This window comes from Dermacentor albipictus, chromosome 1, assembly GCF_038994185.2.
Source record: "Dermacentor albipictus isolate Rhodes 1998 colony chromosome 1, USDA_Dalb.pri_finalv2, whole genome shotgun sequence".
In the NCBI taxonomy this organism is placed as follows: Eukaryota; Metazoa; Arthropoda; class Arachnida; order Ixodida; family Ixodidae; genus Dermacentor; species Dermacentor albipictus.
This window is the reverse complement of record NC_091821.1, coordinates 19,716,281-19,734,860: the sequence shown is the minus strand read 5'-3', so window position 1 is coordinate 19,734,860 and position 18,580 is coordinate 19,716,281. Positions and strand designations below refer to the sequence as shown.

The following is an 18,580-nucleotide window of genomic DNA, read 5'->3' as shown; positions in this document are numbered from 1 at the left end:
GGAGTGGCAGCCACGCATCGTTAGGTAACTTTCCAAGTAACAATACGAGTCGGTTGTGGCTCTTCCCTTCATAGAGCATGAACGAGGGATCTAAAAGAACTGTGATTGTTCCCCAAGTATGTATTTCTCTATAATTTTCCAGAGCTAATTAAAAAGAACGCTCCTGTAGTCGGATAGAAAGTAAGTCTGCAGTGAAGCCCCAGCCACGCACTCATAACCGCCAGCGACTGTTCCTCCGCGAGGCTGCAAATAATTTGTACTTCAAACTTTTTCTTTTAGCCAAATAAGGTGGTAACCGCATAAAATGAAATTATTAACGCGTAATTTCATACCTTTTGCCTTGCCTGTTAGAGTGGAATGGCCAAAGCCAATTCTTTATTGAACTGAAATAACATGCTTGCTTTGCTGCAAGTATCTATTGTCAAGTTTGACTTCAGTTGGCAGTGAAGTTTCATGAGTAAAACGGGTTTAGCAGTGAAATGAACGTCACCGCAGACTTTTGAAGAGCTAAATGCTCAGACTCCATACACTTTGTCCATGTATGTTGCACACCTCATTGCTTCCGCCGATGAAAAGACTCTTCAAGAATAGCAGATGCTCCAGAGGTATAAAGTACGACGCCATTTCGAAAAGGCCGCATGACAACGATTTTGTTTGCTTCTGTGATTGGCTGGCGAAGTAACACAACTCCGCACGGTTTGTGTGCCTTGGTTGCCAACTGCAGTTTTTCTTTAATTTGTATTCTAATAAAGTAATCTTTATTTTACACTTAGGCTTTTTGTTCTTGAGTGCTATTCTCGACACGCATGGCGGCTGCACGGCCGCCATTATCCGCCATGCTGACTCTGATTGGCTGTGAAGAGCTCACGTGCCTTGATATTTGTGCTGGGAAACGGAAGTTTTGCAAAATGCAATTTTGCGTTTTCATCAACATGACGAAACGTGACGTGGAGTTGCAAATTCTATCGGCTAATACAATTTTTTGGTCCTTGGCGGCTATATTGCGACGTTAGCGCTTCAAAAAGAATGTGAGCGGTAGCCAGTGCAATGCATCTGCAATTTCGCGAATATGTGGTGGTGATCAAAGGTATGCGCCATGCCAGCTTGCTGATTGGCTGAAGGAAAATGCTATGGGGAGCGTCACAGGAAGGGCTGTTTCGTAAACGTCAATTTGACGTTGCGTGACGTTGCGCTGGGCCGCCATTGAGATTTTCCCACATAATTTGTGGTGGAACGAGCCACACGAATTATGCTAACGAGCAGCCATATGCAATGGCGGCCGAGGGGAATGCGTATCGCCACATTTTCCCTGTCGTTTGGCGCGATGAAAATATTTTGTTCATAACGCGTGCTCATAGTATTTGCATCGCTCTCGGGTAATGTTGGCCTTTGTGTTTTGGGCCATCATTTTTTAAAAGAACGCATTTATACAAAATAATATTGGTTGAACATGGCAAACTTTCTGCAACGTTGTCCGCTTTTCACTACCGCGTTTGTATTGTAATCAAGATTACTGCCTTTTCGAAAAATCAAAAGTTATGACAACAGCGTTTCTTTAATTTTCAAAAAGAAATGTGAAGTTTCCTCCAGCGGTGCGAGAAACAAGCGAAGTGAACAAAAGATGGCAATGCCGCCGCTTGCGTCACGCTAGCGGATATCTCTGGCGCACGCAACGCTGTCGGTGATATTCGGCCTTTCTCAGCCAGCCGAGTCGGGCTGAGTCACTTGCGTTTCACGAGACAGCGATAACGTGGCGTAGAACGTGCGCGGATCACCACTGGTAGGTCGAGTATGTTGTTTCAAGGAAGAAAACAAGAGCGTCGGCGCAAACATACGATCATTCCAATTCCCGGGGACGCGCATGCTAGCTAATGAAGCAGACGACGGCTTGTACATGGGAGAAGACGGAAGCGAGAAGCGTTTTCGACGGAATAATCATGCGCTTGACGGAAAATAACGCCGCTAGCTCAAAGCTAGCCGCTTTATTTTTACCGTGGAGGAAAACTGTTTTGCTTTACCGAGAACCTTACGTTCAGCGTCTTCATTTCAGCTTTTTTAGGCAAAACGTCAAGTTGGCGTCCCGTTAAGGCCGATCCACACGACGGCCCAAGTCCGCGGGCCGCTCGGTCACGTGATGCGACGTCACGGCCCGCCGCGGTCCGGTCCGGCGCAGAGCACATCCACACGGCGGACCGCAATAGCAGACGGCAGAGCAGACCATCCAGCTACACTAACGCTTTTTCGCGTTATCATTGTAATCATTCCGGCTCGAGTTCCACAAAGCCGGGAACTGCTCAACGAGGGATACAAAATAAAAAAACGTCCTCGTCACTCAAAGAGGACTCGGTGTTTCAAAAATATATCTGCTGCACGCACGTGTAAGCGGAACGGCGTACATGAAGCGACTGGCTGGACTGGCTTTTGCTGAGCCGAAAACTAGATTGGATTTGGCTGAAGACACTCTGTTGCCGGACAACAATCGTTGGCTACGCCAAAATTGCTGCGGTTTGCATGCGGTCCGCCGCCAAAACTGAAGCGGGAAAAGCCTCGGCGATTTGTTGGACCGCGAGGGCCGCGGTCTTGCGCGGGCCAACGGCGGTACGCACGAACTGGTGACGTCCTATCACGTGATGCGCGGACCGCGGTCCAAAAGAGCAATTTGGTCCGTCCTGTGGATCGGCCTTTACGAAAGCAAAATGGGGCCATCAGTGCCATTTTAGTTGAGTCGCGTCTGCGTCACGCATCAAAGAAAATGGCGGAATGTCCAGGATAAAGCCCCTTGGCAGTGTTCTTCCTGCGCTTCTTTCCTGCGCAAGTCCATTTGACGTAGTTCCTTGTTTGCCAAGTAAAGGGGAGGTGTATCGCACAGGCGTGCCTGTAAAATACACCTTATTTCATTTTTCTTTTGTTGGTTTACGCCTTTTTATGGTGAATGGTGGATGTTATTCACATTTGTAGTGGTAAAGTACACCCCCCCCCCCTCATTTACATAGAAGTTGCCTTGGTTGGGTTACACATCTGAAACTCTGATCATCTGATCATACACATCTGAAACTCAACTCGTAACTTTCACTGATAAATTGCATCGAATTCTCAATCGCTCATCATGCGCTGACTGCATTTTTTTAGACTTTCAAAAGCATTCGATAAAGTATGTCCCAAACTTCTAATCCACAAGCTAACTCATTTGAATATTAATGCTAATCTTTTAAAACGGATCGAATTCTTTCTTGTTAATTGCTCACAATGCGTTACTGCTGAAGGCACGATTCACCGATGTGCTCTGTTGTCTCCGGAGTGCCCCAAGGATCGGTTCCCGGTCCTTCGTTGTTCCTAATCTATCTTAACGAGCTTCGCTCGCAAGTTACTCCTAACATTCATCTCTTCGCTGATGATAGTGCGTTATATAGAGAAATTACTACAGATTGTGATACTAACCATCTTCAATCCGACCTAGATTTAATATCTAACTGGTGCAGTATAAGGCTAATGGAATTAAATGTTAACAAGTGTAAAGCCAAGCACGTATCTAGGACACCTAACTCCATTCAGGTATACTATTTAAGTAATCTTCCTTCAGAACAAGTAAACTCGTACAATTACTTAGAAGTTCATATCGCATTCAACCTTACCTGGGAAACCCCACATTAATGATGTAGTGAACAATGCTAACCGCGCTCTTGGTTACTTAAGCAAAACTTTTTTTTAAGGCTCCAGACTTGTTGGTTGCTGAATTGTTGCTTATAAAACATTAATGCATCCGAAATAAAATTATGCTAAAGCAGTCTAGGACCCAAATAATATAAACTTAACACATTATAATGAGGTCAGAATAACGCTGCTCGTTTTATTCTTTCGAATTAGAACAGAACTGCCAGCGTAACAGCCATAAAATTGGCTTTTCTCTGCCATCTCTTGCACCTCGACGTAAAGTTTCCCGTTTATCGTCATTTCACAAAACTTGGCCCCACTCCGCTCTGTAACGACCCCTTACTCCCCCCCCCCCCCCGTTTCTTGCGTGCGACAGAAGACGGCGCGCTTCCTCCCCGCTTTGCTCCCTTGAGCGCGCGAGATTGGGCCGCGATCGACGGTTCACCCTCGCATGCTTTCACTCAAACACACAGCATAACGCGCGCGGCGGTGTTATCGCCCGTGGACCTTAACGCAACATGACGGCGACGGCGGAGACAGCGGCGCCTACGGCAAGAATGCGCCTGGGATTTCTATATAAGTGCTCTCGAAATGAAAGGCCCCTGTGCCCCGAACCATATTCTTATAGTGTCACGTGGCTTTCTGTGTAAACAAACGGGCTTACTTACAGGATCCCGGAGAATCCCCATACGTGTATGGACAAATATAATCTGGGACATACGAATCTTTTCAATAGGCGTCACATCAAGTCAAAAGGTGGAGTAAATTTAACAGGACACTAAAGGAAACACCAAGTTAAATCGGTATATCGTTCGCCTAGAAGTCTTTCATCGTCTTCTGTGTGCCAATATACGATTTTGTTGCGGATAAAATTTCGACCTTCTGCTCCTCAATTTGGATGTGACGAGTTGACGTAAACCTCACGTGCACTTCCCCTCTGTCGCTCTCTATGAATCAGCCAGTGATGACATCACATGGAATGCACCTTTTAATAGGGGGCACCATACCAATTTTCTATTTCCGTCATTTTTTCGCTTGCAAATGCTCTGTATTCCCTATGAATAACTAACTGCTTATTACGGAAGCCCAATTTTTCAACCTGGCTCGAATAACTATCTACTTTAGTGTCGCTTTAAGGTGCAGTTATGGGCGCTCATGACACGCGTGGTTTCGGTTTTTTGAGCAAGATGGAGCAGAATTCTTCCCGCAATCTTGCTTTAAATGAGGCCTTTTAATCTGCTCAAAAGCTGAATTTTTATGAGCTGAATAAAAACCACAAACACCCACTTCGCACAGGCGGCCTAACATTTGACGATTGAAAGGTATATATTAGCAAATTTTAGTTAATAAGTCCATATATGATCCGTGAGGGATCTTTCTTTTGTCGGCCCCTCCTGTGACCGCTGACAGGATTGTGCATCGAATCCCCTTGGTAGAGCACCTGGTAGAATAACGCTTGTGATAGATAAAACGCGGAATTTTGGTAAGCTGCCAGCTTTATTATTGTTCCCTTTTGCAAAACTGTCCTTAAGGATGTTGATCGCATCCTCTATTTCACTCGATTCGCTTTGAAACAGCTGGATCATCTAAATACTCCGGAGAATGGCGATTAAAATTGTAGATTCTGTGGATTACAGAGGACCCGGGGAACAACATTTGCAGGTTCTACGCTTTCGAACCCAATATGAACGGACATTCGTTAACATTTATTTACACAAATTATTGCTCACACATAAACTATAAAGATAATATGGCAATCGAAAACAAAAATATCAAGCTGTAGCGGTATAGATTCAGCCAGCGTCGCTAAGAACACGGCGATCAACGATCGCAGGCCACATACAGAGTGTCGTTGCGTGACAGCGTTATTTGGCACTTCAACAGATACACATGCTTGTCATCTACAATGCGCTGATGAGCTGTATCACACGGTGAACAATGCAAGGGAGTCGATCGAGTTCCGATGGCCGTGACGTGTACGTGCTAGCTACAAGTGTGGAACCCACTTCTCTTCGGGCTACGCCCCGCCTGAGGTCAGGATAAACCACCAGCCTAGCTTGGTCATACCCGCCATTCTGTATCTGTATAGATGGCGGCCTTGCGGAGCTTGGCCGTCGTCGTCCTGGTCTTGGCGTCAGGGGAGAAGCTCAGCTTGTTGAGCGCCATTTTAAGCAGGATACTGAACTGGTGGAGGTCACCCTCCTCGGTCTGGTTCTCATTCAGTTCGTCCGCGTATTCGGCGGTCCACTTTTTCGGCGACCTGAGCACTTGCGACTTGTCCCGGCGCCTGAGGAGCTGGTCGATCTGCCCCGCCGTGTCGAGTGCCACCAGTTCGATGGAATCCTGCAGCTGGGGCTTGGACTCCGGTTCCTGTTCTTGGACCTCCTCCTCCTGCTGCTGCACTTCGAGCTGAGCTTTCTGGGCGATGGCGTCCAGTGCCCGGATGGTGCGTAGCACGGGCATCAGGTTGCCGGCTACCTCGCGCTTGAGCGCCGCCGTCTCGGACGCGTACGCCGGCACACGTCGCGAACGAGAATGCTGCTGCCGCTGCTTCTTCCTGCCTTTGAGTTGGGAGCCCGATGCGCCGCCACTCGCACCGTCATCCGCCGCTTCCGACGAGCCGCCGCGCATCCAAAAGCGATATTCTGGCATACACGAGGACATGTTCCCTGTCAGCTTCATTCTCTGTGGGTTCGTGCCATTGGCTAGCAGCTGCCGCAGGTATACCTGCGGCGAGATGCCATCGACTGGCACACGACGGGTTCCTTTCACTTCGTGCAGTTTTATGACCACGTACGGATGGCCGTGCAGATAGGGCTTCGGAGTCGTAGTGGACGTCGTGGTCGGCATCGTTGTGGGCGGCGGTGGCGGTCGCTCGCAGCCAACCACGGCCACCGTGGTCGGTGCGCACGTCGTCGTCCTCTGGGTGGTCGTCGTTGGCTTTGGCGTCGTCTTGGGCCTCTTGGTCGTCGTTGTCGTTGTCCTAGTCGTGGTCCGTCTCCTGGTGGTGGTGGTTTTCCAGGTCGTTTTGGGCTGCTCGCAGTTCTCCGCAGCCACAGCAGCAGCACTCCGCGGCGGCGGAGCCGGAGGGTCCGTGCGAGCGGTGGTCACGTGGGTCGGGTGAGCCGTCCTGTACGCGACGCTGGACCGGCCACTCCATTGTCGCGCGAATAGCGTGGCGTTGTCGCTGCGATCGCCCACGTGTGACTCGCCGCTGCTGCCCTTCGCGTGGTGCTGCTCTCTGTGGCTTGGCTCCTGGGGCGCGTAGTCGCCCTTCTTGCGCATCGCCATTGCACGCGTGACTCTGGCGGCCGCAGCGATGGCAGGGTGGCTGCCATTCACCAGTCGGAACTTGATGATGTGCATCGTGTACCGCTGGTCTGAATGGCCGCTGTCTTCGGCGTCGACCGCGCCACCCGAAGCGGCCGACCCGTTCGCGCTGCCTCTGGCGCCGCCGGTGTCAACGCCGACGAACTGCGCCCGGCCGTTGCCAGTGCGATTGTCCAGCTTTGCTGCGCCGCCCCGCTTGAACAGGTAGTCCTTGATGAAGTCGAGCAACCCATCCTCGTCGTTTCGCTGCTCGCCCGCGGCCCGCTTGGACGGGTCCTTGGCGAGCACCTCCTGGTGTTCCTCGTAGACTTGGTGTTGGACGAGCAGGTATGGGTTGCTCCAGGACTCCGCGGGCGGGGCAAGCGCAGCCAGAACCGTGAGGCCGAGCAGGCCGACCACCGGTCGCAGACGGGTGAGGGTTCTCACTGAGGATACACACCAGAGCAACCGGCGATGGTGGCACAATCCTGCGGGGGCTTCGTGGCTGAAGCATCGGCAGCTCTCACGACTGGTGACTTTGGGCTGGATCGTGGCCACGGCGCAAAGCGGTGGCGTTGGCAACCTCCAAGCCCACGGGGGCCTGATGCGCCGCGCTGTAGTGGCGGTGTGGACAGCTCCAGCTAACTGATGTCTTTCGTCGGGTGACAGTTGGCTGCTCAGATGTTGCGGCAACAGAGTCGGGCCGGAGCAAGGCCAACCATACTTCGCAATCTGGCTGGGACGACGAAGACTTGAGACAGGGCAACGATGGAGTCTGCAGCACATCTGTGGAGGGAACACGGCAGCTTAAAAACTTCGGGAGCAGCCGAAAATACCGGCGTTCAGCTGCAGCTGCAGAGGTGCCAGCAGCTACACGTCGAAGGCAGCTCGAGCGGCGGCGATGGACCTTACGCTAAACCAGACGAACACACAAGCGGTCACTGTCCTCTCGAGAGGCCGAACGCCTTCTTTCGAGATGTCTCGTGCAGAAAAGAATGGAACGCAACAGGAATGACGATGACGACGACTATTATTATTATTATTATTATTATTATTATTATTATTATTATTATTATTATTATGCGCCTTCAAAACATGGCTAATACTACCTACGGGGGATGAGTCAAAGCTCGAGTGGTTGCAAGCACAGCTAATGAATTCAGAAAATTGAACTTGATATGTAGAACTCCGAATAAAAGTTTAAAGAGTAATCGAGAAGTGAAACAAGGTGAATGGGGCTTTCATACTTTTCAAAGAAATTAAAGGGATATTCGTTGAACAAGTCAAAATGGAATTTAGAAAAAATGTCCGACGATTACGATACTCCTGAATGCAAAATTTGAGCGTAGCTGCATACATCTTTTCATTTCGCGATATATTGAGGCAAAGAATTTGACACCGAAACCACCGCACTGACTGGCCCACTGCCGTCAGCGGCTTCGCATAGGCAGGCGCAGTATGGCAACGCTGGCATGATGAGCGCCGTCGGAGCCAGCTGTGGAAGAAGACGACGACGACGAAGGCGCGAGCAGCGGCACTTGCACGTTCACGCGCTTACGCCGAGGGACGGCGACGCTCAACCCAGGAACGGGCGCCAAAGAGTCGAGCTCTAGAATTATAATGGTATAGGCATATAGGCAGACCGTAACCATCTTCGATTTTGTTCTTGTGCACGTTGCCAAGTGAAATCGCACAACCCACACTGGGGGATCGGCCATGAATGGGGCGGTGAAAAAACTGTTATTATTTTGTAAAAAAAAATTAAGGTAAAAGCAAATAAGTATCTTGCAAATGGGATTTAAAGTGTCTACTGCTACAGGTGTGAACAACTAATTATATAAGCGTTGCATAGAAACAGAAATATGTCATTATAATAAGTATTAAGAAGAATTCTACCATGCAATTCTTTTTGTCTCGCGCAGAAAGACGCAGATGGCATAGAGTTAATATAATAAACTCTAGAGAAAAAGCTGGCCCGAAAAAGTTGGAACCGCTAGGGCGCCGCCCTGTTGCTACTGGTCAACGTGGCCAGCGCAGTTACTACTGAAAGACCTGAAAACAAGTACAGGTCACCTTATGCTTCGTCATTTAAAAACGCATACCTCATGGTTTTATGAAGGCGATGGGTTAATATTACGTTTACAGAAAGCGTTTGCTAAGTGCGTGGCTTATGTAAATCAATATGCAATCAATGATGCAATAAAGCATCGCGCGAATTTCGGATTCGAATCTCTATTTTTTTGGATGCATAGTAGTTTCGCACAGTTTAGGTTCAACATGTGATCGCGCGACGACATCGGACGCTGTGGCACATTCGTGCCTTTTGTGCCACGCAAGCCCCGAAGTGCTTTGGCATATACCTTCACATGTAAGTAACCGAATGTACCTTCTTGTTCAGAATATCACGCGAGTAGACAGCTCTTGTGATGCATCACAATCGTTTGAGAAGCTTCACAGTAGAGAATTTTTTTTACATGCGGAGCGATGTTCTTATTTGCAGGTTTCCCTTCAGCACAGGTGGACCAGCGCTCCGGAATTGTACTGGCGAATCTACAAGCAAATCATAGAAACTGTTTAACTGCTGCACTTTGAACAATCATGCTTCTACAAAGGCCACATCAGAAAAACAGCCTGATGCCGAGCATTTCTGTGTCGGGAAGCAATCAAGAGGCAAGTGCCTAATACTCACGAAATCAAGTGCATGAACCCACATATTTATAGCGTAGGCGTTTTATTAACTGTGCGATATCTTCAACACTTCCTTGCATGCCATTTCATGTGTCATATCTTTTCTGGTCACAAAAGTGCGCAGCGAATCTATTTGCATGGTGACTCCGGTCCTGTGGGACCGTTCACTTGCACTTGATTCTGAGTCTTTTACATGTATCCATAAACTGATGATATGCACATCAGATCCCTGCGAGCATTTTCAAAATTCAAATATTTTAGACAACACGCACATATGCAATGCTGACATAATCTCAAATACCACTAAGCAGCTGGGACACATTTTTGAGGATACTGGTAGGTAAAATAAGTAGATCATGTGGACAGCCCCAGCTCATTTTCCTTAAATTAGTCGGTAAGGGGGATGCAAAAATAAGTTTTTCTCAGGCACCGATTATTTTTCTGTATAAGCAAGAGAACCCACCACATTAGTCTAACATATGTTGTACATCACACTAATATGTGCTTCAATTTACCGAGTAAGATGAGTTACTTTTATGGCTCAATCAGTCAAATCACACTGCAAGCTGGATTCATCAATCTTCTATTGGATTTTCCAAATGTTTAATGAAACATGTTTCCCTGTTATGCAGATATGCAAGGGCAAGCCCTTCTGTGTGTTCCAAAGGTAAAATTTAAGCTCTAAATTAAACAAGACATTTCTAGTCAGAAACAAGAAGCAGAAATGGTAAATGCATAGTATCAGAAGTCCAAGATACAGAAATTATGAGAAGTGCCGAATGATTTCAGAGAAATAATGGTATTTGAAAATACAAGACTCTTTAGTGGAGGTCAAGCAAGTCAATATATTTAGAATACTCTGTAAAATTATGCGAGTAACTGCACAGCAAACAATGGATCAGGAAATGCGTTGTTTTCCTGCAAAACAAAAGCTGATTGTCATTACATGAGTCACTTTAGCATCATGAGACTTGTGCTTCATAATTTAAGAAACAAACCAAAAAACAAGCCACGCAAAAATAAAAAACAATTTAATGATGCTCTCTCCACACTGGGATAAATAAAAAGAAACGGGTCACATCTAATGTGGACATATCGGACACCTTGTGAAGCACTAAAGGAAAAATTCCATTTCGATCTATGGCACTTGCTGCATAGATGTGGGATCCCTTGCACCAATAGTTATAGTTACCACTACATTTATAAATAGAAAGCATTCATGCAGACAAGGATGATTGTTTATATTTTTGGTTATACCACTTGAGATGCCTCCACAAAGTGTTTCAATGCAGCACGCCGCCATACTAAGTATCTTACAGTAACACCTGCAGGTAAAAACATTTAGGCAAGAACAGTGTAAGAAGCAGACATAAGAACTGCATTTATTTTCATAATTCCCCATTTGAATGGCATTTTCCTTTTTCTTAGACAATGCCTACGCCTAGCCACAGCAGCTCCCCCATGCAGACTCCGCAAGCCATGGGGCAATGGAGGCAAATGCAGGTAAGATGCAAGTAGCAATAGCACATGGTATTGACATTCATCCAATTTCTTTCTTTTTCGTACGTTTAGACAGCCAGTCCACCTGGAACAGTCACCTTAACTATGGGTGTGTCACCCAAGTCGCCAAGGGAGCATTTGTGGGATAGCGACGGGCACTGTAAACAGCCACTTCTCCATGTAAACGATACTCTTTCTCTCGGATGACTCCTACGCTTCGCCATGCCAGCTCACCTGTGCAGACTCCACCAACAAAGATGCCGTGGAGGCACGTGCAGGTCAGAGGCAAGAAGCAGTGGCACTGGTGTTGACATTCGCACAATTTCTTTCTTTTTCATACGCTGAGGCAGCCAGCACACGTTTACTGCGGGTGTGTCAGCAGATTCTTGTTGTACATATGCTCATAATAAACTTGAAGGGAAATGAGACGTTGATGAATTGATTTTTTGAACATTTAGTGTACACATACATGTTATACTTTGCAGTGCTACACAGCATAATTTGAAGGTTCCCTCTATATTTTTCACCTTTACTAACATCTGTGTTGTGTGGCCCTCAAGCTGCAGTTCATGTTGTAGCAGCTGCTATGTCTGTGTATTGCACACTGGATTAACCTTGTGATATCCACATGTGCAAAAGGCCTATACTTCTCTTACATATACAAAATAAGGTTCTATGTAGTTCTCAGTGTTACAACAAAAAAATAGAAGTAACCAATCCGATCGTGGAATTGTGTTTATTACAGTAATTCCTATGATATTTATGGACAAGTTCACAACTTGAACTGGTCAATCCGTCGTGGGAAGGAATAGTATGTATACATATAGAAAAAAAGGGGCATGTGTGTGTGTTTGTGGAGAGGGGGGGGGTACAGGATTAGGGCGGTACTAAAAGCGTACCCATTCCTTTGAAGTACCGTAACAAAGCGTATTATGCGTCAAGTTCACACAACTAACTTGGCGACTGCACCGGATGCCCTCCATATTATTCTGGTTAATCGTGCTCACTGCAACGAGGCAGAAGAAAGATCATGGGCGCAGGTGCCTTTAAAGTATCTCGGCCTTGCGAGGCACCGCGGCGCGTGCCAAGGGAGCTGTCCGAGCGAACACTTCCTGGCACACACCCGCCTCGGCGGCCCCAACCTGCTTCGAGCCGTTAGAGCTTTGATGCCCCCACAGTCATTTTGGTGCTCTGGAGTTCCTGCGCCGGCTGCTTTATTATAATCTCAGGTGATCTCCTGAGACCTCCGTTTGCCGTTTACATGTGCCGTCCTGCTGGATCAGTACTTGTATTAAAAGAACAATCTATCGTCGCGACAATAGATCGCGACAGCGCCTTCTGCAACATACCGCGCCCGTGCAAAGAGAATTACGGAACGCCAACGAGGAATCTGACCACAGCTTCGAGCTCCTAACTGGTAACCTCGTCGAGTGACACTCCTGCAACAGGCACGACCGCTGAAAACCGCATACCGCCGGAAACTTCAGCAAGATCATCCCTCAGTTGCATAACTGCCACCTGCACGGGCAGCATCTACCCCACCAACTCGCAACATAGAATAAAGAACCAACTTATAAAGCCCCACACACGGCTGCATGCTCACACATCACATCACTACAAGCGAGACGCTGCTACGTAGGCTACGCTTGTAACTGCTAGAAGCTATCGGTTGCCAGATTAAAACTGACTACTGTCGCCAAGTCTAGCGAGTGTCTCAGGAGCTGGCAAGCTCGGCGCGTAGCAACATTGCGGCGCTCTTGCGGTTCCCGATTTCAATGCATGGGCCCTATGGGTAGCTTGTCCTCTAGAGTCAATATAGTAACTCTTGGCAGAGGGCTTGACACACGTTCCTGTGGCTGTAACCCAGTACGGTAGCCCCAAAGGAAAGAATTACAGGAAGAATCAAATTTAAGCCAAGCTCTTGGAAGTATTCTTCTGAAATTATTTTCCGTTGAATAATGAAACGCCGGCATGTCAAAAGGTGTTGCAGAGATTCACTCTCATTGCATGAAGGGCACAGAAGTATTATAGCCAGACCAGACCTGCGGAGGTAAAAGTTCAGTGGGGGGACTTGGCAGCATAGTCTCGTAATTGTTGCTTCGATTTTTCTAGTTCTTGCAAGGAAGATTGAGATGAGGGAAATCAGATGTTGACTATGATGATGGCGCGAAGTTATTTGCAATAGTATATTTTCTGAATCGTGCCGCAGCGATGAAAGCTGACGAGTGCGAAATGTGGATTATAACAGCATTGTGGGTTGTTGTTGTTGTTGTTGTTGTTGTTGTTGTTGTTGTTGTTGTTGTTGTTGTTGTTGTTGTTGTTGTTGTTGTTGTTGTTGTTGTCTTGAGTGGCGGTGGCACATACCCACAGTGGGGGATTGGCCAAGAATCGGGTGGTTTAATTAGATGCATAAAAATAATAATGCTAGCAAGGGAGTTAACAGTTTGAGCGTGTGAGTTTAAAAGTAAACGTTTTGTGCTTGGAGAAATAAGGAAATAATCACATGAAAACCGTGTATAAAATAATAATAATGATACTGCTCTGCCTCGCGTCTTCGTCGTTCACTTTTTTGTCACAGGATTCATGGCCTATTCTAGTTGTCGCGTCTGTTCGTTTATTGTTATTATTATTATTATTATTATTATTATTATTATTAGTAGTAGTAGTAGTAGTAGTAGTAGTAGTAGTAGTAGTAGTAGTAGTAGTAGTAGTAGTAGTAGTAGTAGTAGTAGTAGTAAATAAAGGGACCACGTGTGAACCTCGTCTTTGCTTCATAATGCTTGCTTTAGGCATCTGATTGTACCACTTTGTATGTCTAGCGGCGAATAAGTTCTTGCTATAAAAGACACTCATATTACAAGAAAAGCATTAATTCTTCATTGATTGGTACATTTAGCGGTAGCTCACGGGCAAGAAGAAGCACACTTCCTGGGCACTGCAGTGAAAGATCGAACGTAATATGACGGGCTTTAGGCACAGGCACCAACCTGTCAGCGTGACTGTGCCATTTGAGCAGATATAAGAGATCGCCAATTGACCACGCAAAAGATCTTAGGATCATCGCAACAAGGGCTGGATCAGCTTATGAAGACGTTTCGAGAAGTGTCAGTACGAGCATAGCAAGGAAAAGACCGAGGAAATAAAAAGTGCGCAACTCTTTGGCAGCGCAAAGCGAGATGAGGTAACGTCATTCTTTCTCAAGCCCACTAATGACCATCCGAGATCCTATTTTTGCCTTGCCAGACGAAATGTTTCGATTATTATTATTATTATTATTATTTCTTGCTGCTGTTATCGCCTTAGTGGGTTAGAGTTATCTCTTTCTACACTTCCAGAGAAATTTTCACTTACGTCGGGTTACACTCAAGAAGGCAGGAGAGACCCGCAGAGGACCTAATCTCGGCAGCTGATCGCCGCCGCGATGAAAGTAATAGTCCCGCTCAAAAAATTGTTATTCTCAAATAAGTATTTCTCGGTATAAATAAGACTTTTGTGTCTTAATTACTGGCTTGGTAGAGTTGCCGCGATGGAAATGTTAAAGCACATGCCGGATCGCGAAAGAAAGATAATCCCGTGACTTCTACAGCGCTGCGCGTCGTCTGCTTCGGTGCGATTAAGATCGACGGCCTCCGGTACCCTTTAACGCGATAACGTTAAGGGACTCGTGTCACAGAAAAGCCGGTGTCGTTGGCTTCGAAGTCGGCGTCGGCGGCGTTGGCCGTGAGACGGCGTTGGCCGTGAGACGAAAAATTTAAATTTTTTGCTAGCGTCTTTGCTTCAGAAGTTAATTAATATTGAGTAATTGTCTAGTCAAGCAAAATACAATAAATAGCCTGACACACTACATACAAAAGTGAGCAACATGCATTTGGTCGCGTCGTCTTAAGGGCCGTTTATAGTCCGACGTAACGTCCGCGCGCGCACGCTACGTCACGTCGGCGAAAACGACCCCTCCATAGTCGGGCGCGCCGGCGCAGCCAACGTAACCGGCGGCTTCCGACGCGCCCCGACGGGCCCGGCGCCGATATGGCTCCTGAGCCATTCGCGCGTTGAAGTCGGCGGAACTCTGGCACCACAATGCATTGCGCGCGAAGAAAAAGGCGCCAACACAACTCCGCAGACGGCTTTTGCGGACGGCGCGCGACTTGGCGAACATTCTGCGCATGCTCCAAAGATAGCAGCCTACGGCGCGCGCGTTGAAGTATAGAGGGGATGGCATCTCGGCTGGCGCAGCGCAACCGACGTAGCGTGACTGACCGCGAACGAGGCTCGCCCGCGCGCCGATAACGTCGGACTATAAACGGGCCTTTAGTGTGCATCGGCATATTTTTAAACTCTGCCTAAAGTTCACTGAAACACCATGTACAGTCGACCAAAAAAGTTTACGGACCATGGCATCTCAGAAAATTCAAAATATACGAGCAGCCTTTAAAAGCAGCCAGTAAAATTTGTCGTCAGAATGTTGTTCGCATATCCCACAAAAGGCTGGAAACGGGAATAACAGGCTGTGTTTTGAGACTGAGGATATATTCAGCTTTTTGTCAGATCTCTTGGTCCGTAAACTTTTTTGGTCGACTGTACATATTGTACCTTGTCAAAGAACAGGCCAAAGAACGCATTTGGTATAATATAATATTCATCAGAACTAAACGAATGAAAGTTGACTGGTAACAAAGAAACGAAGGTGAACCTTCGCTAATTCACGAGCAGGCAATTTCTCGCTAAGGTGGCTCATGAAACAGTATGCCTTGTACCAAGAATCTTAGTCGAAAAAACGTGTTGACTGCCATGTACAGTGGCTCGTGGAAATGCATGCCGCAGTACGACATTACCTGCTTTCCTGTTTTTGTTCATACCACAACAACCGACTAATCGCAATTACCTAAATAATCGAATAATTGGAGAGTTAGAATTGCCCCTCACGAGGTACTACTGCTAATAAAATGACCTCCGTCGCTAGTGGAATGGGTGCCGCAGTGCTACAGTTGACTTGCCCAGTGAGGTGGGGGGGGGGGGGGGGGGGGCTCACTTTAAGTATTGAACATTTGTGAGGCTGACAAGCGCAACGCCGTTGTTTAGTTGTTGTCAGGGCAAACCCCAAAATGCGACACAGTCTCTGAACAGCGAGATTCGGTTGCTGCACCCCCCCCCAACCAAAAAAAAAGAAATGCTTCGAGGACTGTTATAGAGATGGCCACATCTATAGGCATACTGTGGTTGAACAAAGGCCACAAAGGCTTTGTGGAGATTCTACAGGAGTTGGGCGTCCTACCCACTAGGGTGTTGATCGCTCTGAGCAACCAGGGAGACCAGTGAATAATCGAAAGAATGTCTGGAAAAAAAGACAGCTGAAGCTAAATCTCGTCATTGCAGAGCAGAAAAAAGCCCGGCAGGAGCAGGAAGCTATACGCAGCACCAGAGTCCTGGAATAGAAAAACTCTCGCAACACCTACGCAACTGCTTACGCAGCAGGATAATTGTGAAGTTTTACACTTCTGGAAAAACTAGTCTGCATTCTGGCTGAATTGTATGCTTATTGATCATCTGCAATAGTAATATGCATGCCTAAAGCTTTCATCTTCATTTTCATCTTTTTTTTCAGTCTGACGCTGTTCTCACTCAATATATATATATATATATATATATATATATATATATATATATATATATATTAGGGACAAAATATTCTGAGCGTCTTTGCAATTGCTTGTGTATAAGGCGCAATAGAGGTAATCTTATAACGCTCTCTTGAGCCTAGTCTATCAAGCCCAAGCCTTGCACAAGAGGCATACTTTTCCCAACTTTCAGGACAGCGAAAAAATAAACATAAGTTATTGAGACATTAAGATCTATATTCGAAAATAGAAGAATAAACTCTATATTGTGCATAAATTCCATCTAATTAGCTTTCTTAATAACGAATTTCTGAGGCACATCTTTATATGGCATGGCATTTTCGTATGGCACAGAAACATTTCTCCATACACTGGAACAGAGCTTACGTTTACAGCGCACGCCTTTGTTTCAGCATGAAAGGATATTAACAAGGAAAAGGTGAAAAGTGCAGCTTACGCAATTGCAAGATGCTCCGAATTTCAGAGAGCCTAAACATCCTAATAAAATGGTACACACTCTCATACTTTTCATACCTTTCTTTACACAACTTTGTTCATGGAAATAAATAAACTGGACTGTCCGCGCAAGTCCACAACGCAAACAAATAATGGCAAACCTTGATTTTGAACAAAAAGGCTTACTTTTTTGTTTTCAGATCTTTCGGTGTCTATGGTCACCAGCAGTTTACATCGATTATTTTTCTGTGCATACTTTGCTGCACGCGAAACGCTCAACAGAGTACATTTAGTCTTCCTTACGTACCTTTATTTTAATTTTTGCGGCAAATATTGAAGAATCGCATGACCGCAAAAGTCCTTGCGCGCGAAATAAAAAAAAAGAAACGTACAATTAGGCTCAATTTTTCTCAGAATTATTTCTTCTCATTGACTATCAGTTCGATGAAAAAAGATGTTGCTTTATTTGCTCCGAGTACAAAGTGTTCGGCGCTCCGCGGCCTGTACTATATAGCATGTAGTACCGAGCAAGCGTCAAGTTTAATGGTGGCTTACGTTTGTGCCACGAACTAATAGGGAACTTCGAAATGCTACAGAGAGCACACAAGCGCTTTGAGGCCGTGAAGTGTTAATTCAGTCAACTAAATAATCAACGATAAATGGAAATTCATCAATTCTTGTTGTAGATTGATGTATTATACTTGCATTTTGCACGCCCTAATGATAAAATGAAATTAATATTTACAGCATGAAGAGAGAGTGGCTATAAGGGTTGCGGAGGCATTCAAACTTGAAACAAGCGTCGCTGCGTATCATGACACTATACGAGGTGTGACACAAAAGAAACGAGACTAAGTGTGTAGCTTGAAAAAAAGAGTGGAGTCGGCAATAACAACTGTTTTGCTGACGTCATCCCACACACCTCCTCTACTCATGCGTCCAGTTTCGACGGAACCGATCACGCCAGTTGGGAATGCTGCGTCATTGAGTGAACATGTGCAGCTGCATTCTGCCGGAAGAAATGTCTGATGTAAAAACCGAACAGCGAATCAACATCAAGTTTCTTGTGAAAATCAAGAAATCAGCCACGGAAACATTTCAAATAATAACCAAGGCTTATGGAGATGCAACTTTGTCTCGTGCACGTGAGTTTGAATGGCATAAGCGGTTTTCAGGGGGAAGGGACAGTGAGAAAGATGTGAACGTGCTGGGCGCCCAAGGTCAGCGATTACAGTCCAAAACATTGCCAAAATTCGTGATGTGATCAGTGGTGACCGAAGATTAAGTGTTCGCGCAGTGGCGGAGTTGGTTCACTTGCATAGGGAAGCTATTTGACGCATTTTAAGGGACGAATTACACAT

The 18,580-nt window shown here is 46.4% G+C and overlaps 1 protein-coding gene across 1 annotated transcript in view; it reads right to left on the bottom strand.

Moving 5' to 3' along the window:
- Positions 1-5,285: 5,285 nt before the first annotated feature.
- Positions 5,286-18,580, bottom strand: part of LOC135909971 (uncharacterized) — a 250,532-nt gene continuing 237,237 nt past the window's right edge. The window contains exon 3 of the mRNA XM_065441972.1: positions 5,286-7,746. Coding sequence (XP_065298044.1) covers positions 5,713-7,746 — 2,034 coding nt within the window. The 3' untranslated portion in view covers positions 5,286-5,712. The remainder of the gene's footprint in view (positions 7,747-18,580) is intronic.